The 14,961-nt window shown below is 36.4% G+C and overlaps 1 protein-coding gene across 1 annotated transcript; it reads right to left on the bottom strand.

Moving 5' to 3' along the window:
• Nucleotides 1-7,348: 7,348 nt before the first annotated feature.
• On the bottom strand, nt 7,349-10,819 carry LOC107737184 (serine/threonine-protein kinase pim-2-like). The gene is made up of 10 exons (XM_016548630.1): nt 10,477-10,819; nt 10,059-10,153; nt 9,775-9,822; nt 9,206-9,584; nt 8,884-9,060; nt 8,651-8,739; nt 8,126-8,336; nt 7,827-7,926; nt 7,661-7,749; nt 7,349-7,399 (listed from the first exon to the last, which is right to left on the bottom strand). The coding sequence occupies exons 1-9, from the start codon at nt 10,817-10,819 to the stop codon at nt 7,695-7,697; spliced, it is 1,497 nt and encodes a 498-aa protein (XP_016404116.1). The 3' UTR covers nt 7,349-7,399; nt 7,661-7,694.
• Nucleotides 10,820-14,961: the final 4,142 nt, after the last annotated feature.

Here is a 14,961-nt window from a genome sequence, read left to right as displayed (position 1 = left end):
GCGCTGCATTGCTCAGGCGTGCAAGATGATTGGACAGAAGAGGTCGATTAGCCCGCCTCTGCTTCACTCCTATTGGCTATCCCGAACAGTAACTCAGAAATTAAATACACGGATTGGAATAACCTTTAAATCACCCATTAATAAGACAAGTTTGTTGAATTTGATTGTAAGAACCTAATGGCATTTAGTTGAATAAATTAATAAGATTCTGAATCAACTTTAAACTCATTAGTGAGTTTAAACTTATGAGTGAGTTTAACATTGATCACATTTTAATGTAGATTTAAAAATGTGAATATCACACATTTATTGTATTTCTAATTCAAGAGCACTAGCAGTACAGATAGTATTAGGAACATTTAAAAAAAAAAGGTAATGAGTCTGTTTCATCTGTTTTTAACATTTTTATGTATTTTTATTTTTGATGTAACTTTCATGTTAACAACTGTAAATGCAAGTGTCTTGCTTGTAAATAGACTATCTACTGCCATCTGCTGGCAGGAGACACTAAATACAGAATCAGATTAGCTTTAATAGCAAAATATGTGCCTTGTAAAAGTACTTGAGACACTGTCTGTATTAGTCGATGAGTCGAGTAATACATAATCACTCCTAAGCCATGCCTTGTCTGTAATGTATTTGACTTGATAAGGACCTAAAATAGCGGGGTGGGGGGGGGGGGGGGGGGGGGGAAATCATGTTAAAGGAGAACGATTAAAAAGTAAAAATGTCAAGCTATTTGTATACCTCCTTTATACAACAGCCATAAATTCTCACTATAGAGATGGGTCGTTTTGAAAACCAACCGAGTGAGGGTTTCAGTTCAACACTTAAAAACTTGTGGTCAATGGAAAGTCCCAACCACTGAAAAACAAAAACCTGCAGGTTAAAAGGAAAATGTGGTTATATACATTTGGTCTGGATTTCTTTGTGTATTTTTATGAAAAGTGTGTCTGTGGTTTTGAAAAATTTTAAATGCTTTATAAATGAATAATCTCTTAATTAAAAAATTTAAATATGATATAGTCTGTAAAAACTGTTATGTAGTCACTAAACTATGACATATTATTGCACCAGTAGCAGCTGATCTATAGCAGTGGTGGACAGTAACGAAGTAGTTTTACTTCATTACTGTACTTAAGTACATTTTTCAAGTAGCTGTACTTTACTGGAGTAGTTTTATTTTGAGTAACTTTTACTTTTACTTCACTACATTTCATAAAAACGTATCGTTACTCGTTACGATATACGTTACTCGTAACGTATATCACGTGCTCCGACACGCAGAAGCGGTGTCTGATTCAAGAACGAACTGATTCTTTTCAATGAACCTTTTAAATCGGTTCGCAAATCGCAACAAACGATTCATTCACGAATTGGAATGATCCGAATGCAGCTGTTCTCGAGTCGACAACTCACTGATTCAAATGAACCGTTTAGTGCGAGTCTCCAGTGAACTGAATTCACAAGTAAGAACCGCGCGCGCGACTGATGCTGCTAAATGTAAGTTACTAATGTTGAATTTTAGGATTAATTATTGAAACTGAAAATCATATTTAGGTCAAAGCTGTCAGTTGTTTGTGAACTAAATCTGCTGTAAAGGGTGATCTATTTAAGCCCACTCAACCCTCTACATTGCGAGTAAATCACTCGCATATGCGACTAAATCTTACTCTGGGCGACTTATACGGATCTGTACTTTTACTCAAGTACTTGATTTGTGTACTTCGTCCACCACTGATCTATAGTCATGTAGGCTAAGTGTATATTGTGTCTCTGTACTGTCTTGTGTATATATATATATATTGTCTGTATATATAGTCTGCAGAAGGGGTGGACTGGCCATCTGGACGTTCTGGAGAAGTCCTGGCTGGTTCATCATCAAAGAAAAAGTGTCAGATTAAGTGACGTTGATGGCCGACAAAAGGGAGCGCTAATGCAATCTATTATTGCTTATAATAAACCGAAACTGACGCGAAGGAGAGAGGGCTCGTGATGGCAAGCAAAAAACGTGAAGATAAAGGTGTTTGGGAGAAGCTAAAATAAAAAAAATTAAAAAAGCGAACAGTTACATCAGGTTACCTTTGCCCGCCTCTCTCGCTATAGAGCACGTAGCATATAGCACTATAGTAAAATCCCAGGACACCCCTAGTCCAAGCGTCCACTGCTATTTATCACTCTGCATTGTCTGAGTCAGTCTGACATGAATATTTCATTCATTCATAAAGAGACAGCAGCGATTCTACAACGGGTTACACTTGACATATATTGAGTTAGAAAATAGAGAAAATGAAGTAGCTATTAGGTGATTGCTCCGATTAACATGACACACACACACACACACACATTCTGTAGTTTCAGGTTTCTAGATTTTATGTTTATTATTATGTCATATACATTTTTGCTTTCTGCTCTTTTTATGTAGATTTCAAGTATTTAAGTTCATATAATAATACATTTATTTCAATCCCCTGCTGAAAAACAACAACAACAATAGAAACCATCAATAGAACTTGTAATGGTTTTACTGGTTATAATGGAAATTGTATTGTTTTAATGGAAATTGTAATGGACCCTATTGATCTCTACTGGTCATTGGTTGCCTATTATTGTTGTTAAATATTATTATTGTTAAAACCACTAAATCCTAATGGAACATGTCCCAAAACACACTACAGGAAACCATTATTTAATGGTTTTAATGATTAAAAGTTGATGGTTTGTAATGTTTGTAATGGCATTTGTAGTGGAAACCATTAGAATTTCTGTGATGGTTTCTATTGTTTTTTTCAGCAGGGTCACCTTGGGTTTTGTGATGTTATTTGCCATAAATGCGATACATTTATTGCTGTAATATTGTGAGATAGTAGCGGCTGTTTGTAGTTGTGGTGGGCCTATTTGGGAGAAAATCCAGGGCCGTTTTTTACTCCCAGTCCGTCCCTGGGGAGGAGGACATTATTACTGACGGAAAGAACAGTTAGTGATTTTCTTGAAACATTCAAACTTCATATGGTTACGTTTCCTTTCTCTAAAGTGTTGGCGTTCAGCTCACCTCCAGATGCAACTAAAGGGTAAGTTGTAGGGCTGTCAAAATGGCTGAAAAACTAAATACAATTTTGTACTTCAATATTATCAATATTTAAATGATATTCAAATTTAAAAGGCATAATTTCAGTTAGCGGGAAAAAAGGATTTTGGCTTAGTTCCTTCAATGCACATTTCTTCAAAGCGATGAAATAACTGGGGGAAAAAAGTGCATAATGTTTAAAATAATTTTATAAACCAAATATAATTAATTAAGTTGCTTAAACATTTATAAACAAAACAACATCATGACGCTGCTCCCATTAAGCGCTGTTGGAAGTGAATTAATTGATTCAGCATTTCGACACTTCCGTAAGGATGCGTTAAATTTGACAAGGATGTATTGATCTTGTGAATTAGCAAATTTTACTACACCAATATTTTTTAATTGGCTGTTAAAGTTTGTTGGGAATATTACACAACACTCTGATCCTTTAACAATGCATTGGCACAAAAAGGCACACATTTTGGACCGATTTCACAACATGATTTCTCGACTGCCACAAATACTGCGTAAACAAAATACTGATTTTGTGCACTTTTTATTGTACCAATATTTTAAATTGGCCTTTGAACTTGGCTTTATTGCATGGCAAAAAAAGACTTACCTTGACAAAGCACTGACAGAACCCATTGATCTAATGATGTTGTTAAGTGCTCCAAATGCAAACTTTGCATGCGACAATCAGGCAGCAATTGACATCACTCTGATCCTATGGCATACAGGCATCGTCAGAATGACAGTACTGTAGCCCAATGATGTTGGGGGATCCAGTGGGGGCGGCAATCATATTTCAGGGTGGCCGTGCCACTCATCACAACCCTGCTAAAATGTAACACCAGTACATGCGCTCATTGGCGCCCCCTCCTGCTGGTGGCGCCCTAGGCCCCAATAATCTATGCCTAGAAACGGTACTGACATCATGTATGTATGCATAGTTTAATACAAAAGGCCGAAAGCCAATCACACAGAGTACTTTTTCATTTAAAAACATGAGATGCAGTCGGATGGGGAAAAAAATAGCCATAAAGTCTAGAGACATGTTTTTTAAAAGATGAACTTACATTACTCAAGATAATGTGCAAAATATGGGTTCTGTGTGAACAGCTTGTTTTAAAAAAACAAGATCTTCTCTGCATTGATGTTCTCTTTTTCCACAATATTTTGAATGTACAACACAGCAGCACCGATTCTAGTGGGTTGAACTGGATAAGCTAACAAAAACATTCAAATGCAACGACACTTTCATTGTCATCACATCTCATGTGCCACTGACAAGGCTGCCTTATGCACACTTCATTTTTTTAACACATTTTTCGGACAGCCCTAGTAAGTTGCTCTGTCTTCGGTAGTTATTTAATGTGTCATTGCATAACACTTTCAGTTTAATTGTAAATGTTCATTTCCAGCATGAATCCCTCGCTGGGAGCTGCATTTGGTGCTACATCTCTGACGAGGCAATGTAATCACCAGGCCTTCCACAAACACGGCAGATCTACCATCACCTCTGACATGATCCGAGAGATAGGCAGCGCTTTCAAGACACTGTTTGAAAGCTAAACTACATGTGTGTATCCATTCTCTTTTCATGGCCATTATAAAGACTAAAGGTCTGCATCTCAATGCTATTCACATTAATTACAAGTGAAGTACATTGTTGAGCATCTAAAAAGCATTTTAAAGTGCCTCTGTAGTTCTGCAATACTGTTTCAGCTACTTATGCACTTTCATGTTTGTGTAGTGGACCTCTGTAAACGTCGCACAGTTTTTTTTACATCTATGTCCTTAGATGTGTGTTATGTTTTGTGAGTGGTTAGACTTGTATATGATAACCCATGAAGAGATCATTTTAATTAACACTGTCCCTCTATGAATAAATTGCTAACATACTATCAGCTGCAGTTTATTTATTGGTCTGCTTGAAAACTTCTAAGCATTCAAACCTTTATAGTGAATCTCATCCTCACTGTTTAACACCTTATTTTCTGTCAATAACTCACAATCCCTATTTAGTATGTGGGACAAATGCAAAAACTGAAAGTGGCTGTCACTTTTTATATAGTTTGCTATTCTACGTATTAAAGCTTTACAGAATACAGTATCGGCTGCTGTCACTTTAAGACTTAACGCACAGATCCAATGCATTGATACGCATCAGATTTCTTTTTTAACTGTTTATGTTCACTTAAGACATAACCTACTGTGATAATGATTGGTACAAAATATGAATCAATGAGCATCTCTGGTTTGTAATGCATAACATACATAATACACTGAGGTTTGTTAATGAAAAACAGAAATAAGAAAACAATAAGATGCTATGTATCATGTAATAAATTTCACTCTAGCAATAATAGTAATTTAATCCAGTAAATCTGCACTTACCATATTCTGAGCTTTCATATTCTAATTTTCTTCTAATTGCACATTTGTAATGTTCATTGTCACGTGTCCTCTGTTCTTCACAAGGAACTTCCAGTTGATCCTGGCAATAATCCCATACTATAATCCCAAAACAGAGAGAGACATTCCATTACATCTGTACTGTATGTACAGGTGCATCTCAATAAATTAGAATGTCGTGGAAAAGTTCATTTATTTCAGTAATTCAACTCAAATTGTGAAACTCGTGTATTAAATAAATTCAATGCACACAGACTGAAGTAGTTTAAGTCTTTGGTTCTTTTAATTGTGATGATTACTCCTTTTCCACAACATTCTAATTTATTGAGATGCACCTGTATATCATAAAATATATCAAAAGAGCTGCTTGTTCAATAAACAACCTGATGAACTGGGTTTGCTGATTTAGTTGGTCGGACAGCAGGAAAAGTGACCAAAATCCCCTCTAAAACCATCAGACCAGCAGGATCCAGCTCAGTGGACCAGGCTGTTTTTCATCAGAGTAAGAAAAGTGACCTCAGTGAAATATAAAAGGTTAGTTCACAAGACAAAAACTGTAAAAATGTACTCACCCTCATGTCTGTCCAAACCTGAACATTTTAGCAGAATGTTCATGCTGCCAAACCATCATCGACTGAGACGACGTGTTTTCTTTATGTTTGGAAGGCGGCTTTACACTCACAAAGTGCGTTCTTGAGGTGTTGCCATGTCCACCTGTTATAAATGTCTTTGGCCTGTTATTTAGGCTTGGTTCAAAAAGCAATCCAGTTTCTGGAGTTCATAAAGTAGGCAGATGTGATTTTGGTATTATTTCCAATATAAAGCATTTGTATTTGTTTAGGTTTATTATGGCTTGTATCTAGTTTTTAGTCAAAGCTTATACCTCTTGATTTCTAGCAACTGCATGTGCATACAGAAGAAAGACATCTCTGGCACGCATTTAAATACAGCATTAACTACTAGTTGTTCAGAATATTGAGTTGTTTGCATCCCTGGATATTACTGTCGGTTGTTTAACATTTCTATCGTAACACAATTGTCAAATATGAAATGTTTACCGGCTTAGATCTCACTTTTTGACCATTAAAACCGAAGTATATATAGCTATACACAAACTCACACACACACATATATTTATATATAATTTAAATGTATTTATTCAAAAATGCATATAATATATATTAATATATATTATAAACTATACTGTTGTTATTTTGTTGAGTTTTATATATTTATATATTATAAACTATATTGTTGTTATATAAAATGACATTTATTTCATGCACCTTTTTATATTCATATATTTAATGATATTTATGAATGAATAATAACAATAAACCTTTTATATTAAATAATAAATGTAATTATACAACACAACATATCAGTGCATCTTTTATATTTATTTATATTTTATTCACCTTTTTATATTTTATTTATTTGTTATTATTTTTGATAGCTTTATATTTATACTATATTATTAGTAGTAGTTTTATATAATTGTATATATTGATAACTATATAAAATTTCATTTAATTTAATGCACTCTTTTATATTTATTGAATGATATTTATGAATAATAATAATAACAAACTTTGCATATTAAATAATAAATGTAATTATACAACATAGCAGTACTCTTTTATTTATTTATTTAATTATCTGTTATTATTTTGAATAGATTTATATTTTTAATATATTATTATTATTATTTTGTATATTATGATTATATAATGTTTGTAGTTTAGGACTGGGGCAGCCATGAATATTTTCCTCAGGGTACATTGCTCCACTTCTGCGACCTAATTTCAGGGGGCTTGGGTTCCTGTCATGGCCGTCACTGAACTTCCTGTCTTTCCTGTCATTACTTACACTATTTTCTTTTGCTCCCCCTCATTTCTTCTTGTCTGCAATCTAAAACAAGAACCAGGAAAATCAGAAATCAGGTTTACTGTTTAAATAGATTACAACATATAAAAACAATCAAAGAGAAGCAGCATATTTACAGTAAAAAACAATGGAAATTTAAGGACTGAAATAAAAATATATCAGAAAGTATAAACATTCAGCATATCATCTGACTGTATGACACTTGCAAAAAAAGCTAATGTCTATAGCCTGATAAATAAACCAAAACAAATCAAAAATACTTGAAAATCATTCAAATTTGCTTACCATAAACCAGTCGTGGAGACTAAGTTTCTCCAGTTCAATCCGCTCTTTCGGATTGATTTGCAGACAGCAGTGAATAAAATCGCTGCATTCTTCCGACAAGCCGTCTTTGGTCCAGTTGTTACCGTTGATCATGCGCAGGTCTCTTCTATTTGGAAAATCCCCACACAGCATTACAAACAAGAGGATCCCGAGTGACCACACTGTCGCTGGTTCCCCGTGGTACTTGCCGGTCATGTAATACTCAGGAGGGCAGTACTCTCTTGTGCCTGGAGGAAAGAGATTTTGTTTACATTAACATATACATTTATACATATACATTATGTAATGTACATATACATTAACACACTAGATCCCATTCCATGATGCTTCATGTGAGCTTGATTCACTCAAGAGTCCTGTGTGAAGGGCCCTCAACTCATCACCAGAGTTTGAGACCAACTATAACCTTTGAGGGATCATACATACCAGCAAAGGACGTGTAACCCACACCGTTGAGGAATTCACCACACCCAAAGTCAGTTAATTTGACTTCGAGTGTGTCCGGGTTAATCAGAAGGTTTTCCAGCTTTATGTCCCGGTGTGTGTGTGTGTGTGTGTGTGTGTGTGTGTTGTATGGTAGGTTTATGGTACCAAACTCACCCATTATTGTGCCGTTGTTATTCTCCTTGTCTGCAGTCTGAAACAACAGAAATCAGGTTGAGTGTCAAAATACACAAACAGGACGGAAAACAAATGCACAACAAAAAGAGGCAACATTCTTGGAGTAAAAAAACTGGATGTTTTAAGAACAGGTCAAATCATTTCAGAAGGTCTAAACATACAGCGCTGCAACTTGTCATCTGTGCAGTGCATGAGGATTGACTATATGACAGTTACAGCACATAGGAAAAGAAAACTATAAAAAGAAAGAGTAAGAAAGCTAATATCCATAGTCTGATAATTAAACCAAACCAAATCAAAAATACTTCAAAATTATCAGAATGTATTTACCATAAACCAGTCGTGGAGACTGAGTTTCCCCAGTTCAATCCGCTGTTTTGGGTCAATCTGTAGACAACGGCGAATTAAATCGCAGCATTCTGTGCAGAAAGAAGATAGAGATGTCTGATTATCATTTTGAACTTAACACCTGATCTCTTTGATCGACAGTCAAATTATCCCAACGACCATTCTTAATTAAGCCACTGATTTACAACTGATTTTTGCTGAAGTGAAGATCTCACCTTTCGACAAGCCAGCTTTGGTCCAGTTTTTAGCATTAATCTTGTGCAGGTGTCGTCTCTTCGGAAATTTACAAAACAGTATCACAAACAAGAGGATCCCGAGTGACCACACTGTCCCTGGTTCCCCGTGGTACTTGCCGGTCATGTGATACTCGGGAGGGCAGTACTCTCTTGAGCCTGGAGATGACATTTTGTTTCCATTAACACAGCATTTTAACTAGATACTCATTATCATGCAAGAAATGATTTGATGCCATTTGATTCACAACAGTGGATCCCATTAGACACCCACTTCACAGCTTTGAGGGATCATCATACATACCAGCAAAGGACGTGTAACCCACGTCGGTGAGGATTGCACCACAGCCAAAGTCAATCAATTTGACTTTGAGTGTGTCCGGGTTAATCAGAAGGTTTTCCAGCTTAATATCCCGGTGCAACACTCCACGAAGGCAGCACATTCGAGCTGCGAATATTGCCTGGTGCATTATAACTCGTGCCACGTCCTCTTCCATGGTGCCCTTGTAGCACTTTAAATATTCATACAAGGACTGACAGGGCATGGGCCGCTCTAGGACCATAAAGTAATAGTCAGGATCCACCTGCCAGTCCAGGAGCTGGATGATTTCCTCAACCCTGGGGCTTTTATTTGCAAGAATTTGCAAAGCGACCTCCAATGGAAGGGGCTTGGAACAACCGTCCTAGAAGAAAGACAGTTGTTCTGATGGTTAGACAGATATAGGACTTAAACAAGTTAAACTTAACAACTGTTGACAATGGCAGACTGCATACTGAAAAATCACTTCGAGTCTGTGGTTAATGTTAATATGAGATGTTTGAAATTGAAAACAATGACTGAGAGGAGAAACAGAGAGAGCACAGCCTACTTACAATGCTGATGAACTTTGTGTTCCTGTTGGATGCAAATTTTATCGCCACCTGATCAACAAAACAAAAAAGGGATGTGTGTAAGATTTACAATTCATTTATCATTTCAAACATTAACCCTGAATAGACATGTACATTTTCATGAATTTAAATAGTCTAAACAGGTCTGACAGGACAAGTGCTTTAAATAGTTGATGTACACTAAGAGTGCTTGCACTATATAAGACAAGTATAATAAGACAAAAAATTTTAGCTAGAAAAATAATGTAAGTAATACAAACTGATACCTGTAGGCCATCATCCAAACGAGTCGCTGCATAAACGGTTCCAAAGCCTCCTTCACCCAGCTGACTGCCAATTTCATAACGGTGTGAATTGATGTCTTTTAAAAGATAAATAAGAGATGTCAACATAAAATGTCACAGTGACAGCACTTACTTCATCTATTTAAAAACTACAATTAATTGAGAAAAAATATAATAATTGGGATACTACATTGAATATTTGTGCCTTTAAACAATCATTTGTCACACTAAAAACTATTCAAGTTACCTGTACTTGTCATACATAAATACAATTGAAATACCTTTAAATTAATTGCATTTCCATGTTAACTACTCTTAAACAAAATGCATATTAAAGTCAATCTGAAGTATAAACTTTAAAGTGTGTGTGTGTTGGATTATGTTGTGGTAGCAAACTAACCAATAATTGTTGTTTCATTATCCTGTAGCTGGCTTGAATGAGTTTGGGGAGCATAACCACTACAGTCAGGTGCTGCACAGGTTGTAGCTTGGGGGACATTGACTCTACAGTCTAATGTTTCGTGGACTGGAGACTGAGGGACGCCAACACTCAAGTCAGCTACAAAACGGACTGAAGCTTGGAGGGCTTCATCTCTACAGTCAGACGTGACATAAAATAAAACTGGAGGGACGTCATCACTACTTTTGGACATCACAGAGAATAAAGCAGGAGGGACGTCATCACTACTTTTGGACGTCACAGAGAATAAAGCTGGAGGGATGTCATCGCTACATTTGGACATTGCAGGGACACTGGCTGGAGGGACATCAACACTTAATATGGACTTGGCAGAGAAAAAAGCTAGAGAGACGTCATCACTTAATTTGGATGTGCCAGAATAAAATAAAACAACATCACTTAATTTGGACATCACAGGGAAAAAAGATGGAGGGACGTCACTACTTAAATTGGACATGGCAGAGAAAAATGAGACATCATCACTTAATTTGGACGTGGCAGAGAAAAATGAGACGTCATCACTTAATTTGGACGTGGCAGATAAAAATGAGACGTCATCACTTAATTTAGATGTGCCAGTGAAAAATGAGACGTCATCACTTAATTTAGATGTGCCAATGAAAAACAAGACGTCATCACCTAATTTGGGCGTGGCAGTGAAAAACGAGACGTCATCACTTAACTTGGGCGTGGCAGTGAAAAATGAGACGTCATCACTTAGTTTGGACATGGCAGTGAAAAACGAGATGCCATCACTTAATTTAGATGTGCCAGTGAAAAATGAGACGTCATCACCTAATTTGGGCATGGCAGTGAAAAACGAGACGTCATCACTTAACTTGGGCATGGCAGTGAAAAACGAGACGTCATCACTTAACTTGGGCGTGGCAGTGAAAAACGAGACGTCATCACTTAGTTTGGACATGGCAGTGAAAAACGAGATGCCATCACTTAATTTAGATGTGCCAATGAAAAACAAGACGTCATCACTTAATTTAGATGTGCCAATGAAAAACAAGACGTCATCACTTAATTTAGATGTGCCAATGAAAAACAAGACGTCATCACTTAATTTAGATGTGCCAATGAAAAACAAGACGTCATCACTTAATTTAGATGTGCCAATGAAAAACAAGACGTCATCACTTAATTTAGATGTGCCAATGAAAAACAAGACGTCATCACTTAATTTAGATGTGCCAATGAAAAACAAGACGTCATCACTTAATTTGGGCATGGCAGTGAAAAACAAGACGTCATCACTTAATTTAGATGTGCCAGTGAAAAACGAGATGCCATCACTTAATTTGGGCGTGGCAGTGAAAAACAAGACGTCATCACTTAATTTAGATGTGCCAATGAAAAACGAGACATCATCACTTAATTTGGACGTGGCAGTGAAAAACAAGACGTCATCACTTAATCTGGCAGAATTGTCGTCATCAGTACAGCTGGATGCAGCACAGACTGTAGTTTGGGGGACGTCATCAGAACAGCTGGACGTGGCACAGACTGTAGTTTGGGGGACGTCATCAGTACAGCCGGACGCGGCACAGACTGTAGTTTGGGGGACGTCATCACTACAGCTGGATGCGGCACTGAAAGAAGCTGGAGAGAAGTGAACAGCAGAGTCGGATGTGGCACAGACTGTACCTGTGTCATTGACTTCTCGACCTAAAGGGGAGAATATGGACCAAAAGATATTAATCATTAAAAGAACATTTATGAAATATTTTATAACTATATTAACAGATACTCATATTACTGCAACTATACGCTTGCTGTAAATTATGAAGTGACCTTTTGGAGGCATGGCTTTCTATTTTTTTCAGTAAATGGTCAATGTATACATCATGTACATTTCTCTTATTTAAAAGCACAATGCTCATGAACATGCCAGAAAAAAAAGGCATCCATGCATGTATAATACATGCATGGATGTCTTTTTTTCTGGCACCATGCATGGATGTCTTTTTTCTGGCATGATCATGAGCATTGTGTTTTTAAATAAGTGAAATGTTTAAAAACAATCAAACATTAAAAAAGTGCCTTTACAGCTCCCAAATTAGTTGCGTGTATGAATATTAATAAGGTCATCCAAAGCTTGCATGGTAACCTTAGCATGTAACTTAAATATTTGTGTGACTAGATCATGACACTTAGACATTAAATTAGGTGTCATGCCATTACAATGAATTAAAACATCACTTAATGTAATTACAGTAATATTGATTTGCAAATTCCCTTTGTGAATTTCAGTTTTTGTGTAAATTAAAATATGAACTTGAAAGAAGTGAAAACTTGAAAGTAACATGTCCTGTGTTGATTTTATGTTTCTGAATTGTGTTTGTGTAGTATAATTTGTGTTATGCTGTGTTGTATTAAGTTACAGACTTTATAAAACTGAACTTCAGCTAAGCCCCTAAATTCTTCACTGTGTCCTCTAAAAAACCTTTAAACATCCAAATAAGTGTAGAATCCTGTGCAGACTCCAGTACAGAAAGGGAGTTGCTGCATATTCATAACGTGGACATATCATTTACCATCATCACTCTGGTCTGCTTTTTCTTCTTGACCTGAGTGGGTGTTGTTGACTTTTTCCCTCTCTCTTTGAATTAAAGCAATTACTCCTAGCAACGTAAGTAGCATTTTGAAATAGTAACTAGCGTTGGCTGGAAGAAATGCAAAGTGAGAAAAATACTAGAATGCAACTAGCAATAAAACGACTAGCGTTGGCTGCAAGGTGTGCAAAGTGCAAACAATGCAACTAGCAACGAACCGCAAGTGATTTATCAGACACGTCAAAGTGAGCCTTTTTATTACTGGCATATAACTGTGACGTCACGAACCAACTGACATTCCAATGCTGCTCGCAGAGGGCCGTTGGTGATTGGTCCGTTTTCCGTTGTGGGCGTGGCTTCTGCGTAGCCGCGTAATAGCTCGTAGTGTGGGTAACATGCTGTTTGTTTAGTATATTAATGCTTTCTTATTAAACGTTGCCAATTTAAGACGTTTACAGGTAAGAATTGTCTAATATTGGCATGTATTTTGCGCTGTAAATGATGTATGTGATGTACATTTAAGTTGTTTGACTCAAGCATGAATTAAAAGGAGCAGTGTGTGGTGATCGCGAGCTCTTGTATTGTCATTAAAACACAAGATATGACCAATCATCTTTAATACATGTAGCTAAGATTATTTAAGGCATAATTTTAATGATTATTTATATAAAAATAGTTACATGATGTTAAAAATCGTAAACAACATTATGCAACCTATGTACATGGTGTTTACGTTCAGATCAAAGCATAAACAACGTATCTGCGTACGATGCTGCTGACAGCATATGTTACGTTCATTACGTTGTTTACTTATGTGATACTCTCCAAAATGGCGCTATAGGGTGACACGGAGGAGACGAATTGTTGAATAAAGTCGTTATTTTTGTTTTCTTTCCGCACAAAAAGTATTCTCGTAGCTTCGTAAAATTACGGTTGAACCACTGATGTCACATGGATTATTTTAATGATCTCCTTGCTATGTTTCTGAGCCTTAATCGTGTTAGGACCCTTGCTGTCTATGGAGGGTCAGAGAGCTCTCAGAATGCATCAAAAAAAATCTTAATTTGTGTTCTGAAGATGAACGAAGGTGTTACAGGTTTGGAACGACGTAATAAATGACAGAATTTTCATTTTTGGGTGAACGATCCCTTTAAGTAGAATATAAACTTTCATTCATTCAAACCGACTGATTCATTCATGATCAAAGCAAAGTTCACTTTATGAATGAATCACTGACTCGCACGATTCATCAGCAAAATAGAGCAAAAAGAGTCAAAATGTACAATGTTGCCTAAATAACTGACAATCAAATTGTTTATTGAGCTGTTGTATAAAATGAATGTCACATGCAATTGTGCTGATATTCCGGAAAATAGCACTACACTGGTGTGATGTTTAACTATATTAAGTTATAAACGCTTAAAATAAATAAATAAAAACTTATCTGGAATTTTGGGGGCATTTCAGACCTTGCATGACGCTTAAGTTATGCCAGCGCCAGACTAGCTTGCTTGTTAAGCATTATGGAGGGTTAAGTTAGGCTGTATTGAGATGTTTTAATAGTATTTTAATTTCACAGCAGTGACAAACAGTGCCAAACTTTAGGACAAATATGATTGTTACCTGGCTGTCACCAATGAGGAAGGTCAGGGAGCCGTCGATGGTGAGATCGGGAGGGGTTCGCGAACACTGGCAGAATAGACCAAAAACTAGGCTGAGAGGGATAGACTTACGATGTTTGATCAGTTTGCTGCCCCCAAAAAAGAGTGTTAAATTCACGAATATTAGGATATTTTTGATTTCTATTTTGGTCAGATTGTTAAAATTACACCACAAGCAAGACATCATTTTGGTTGTATAATTT

The sequence above is a fragment of the Sinocyclocheilus rhinocerous genome, unplaced genomic scaffold, assembly GCF_001515625.1.
Source record: "Sinocyclocheilus rhinocerous isolate Xijiao unplaced genomic scaffold, SAMN03320098_v1.1 scaffold284, whole genome shotgun sequence".
NCBI lineage: Eukaryota > Metazoa > Chordata > Actinopteri > Cypriniformes > Cyprinidae > Sinocyclocheilus > Sinocyclocheilus rhinocerous.
This window is presented reverse-complemented; position numbering and strand designations above follow the sequence as displayed.

Coding starts and splice junctions, on each gene's coding strand:
- LOC107737184 (XM_016548630.1), bottom strand. CDS start 10,819: ATGTCCAAATGTAGCGATGACATCCCTCCAGCTTTATTCTCTGTGACG. Junction 9,823..10,058: donor GTTTGGATGATGGCCTACAG/GTATCAGTTTGT, acceptor TTTGTTGATCAG/GTGGCGATAAAATTTGCATC. Junction 9,585..9,774: donor ACACAAAGTTCATCAGCATT/GTAAGTAGGCTG, acceptor TCTTTCTTCTAG/GACGGTTGTTCCAAGCCCCT.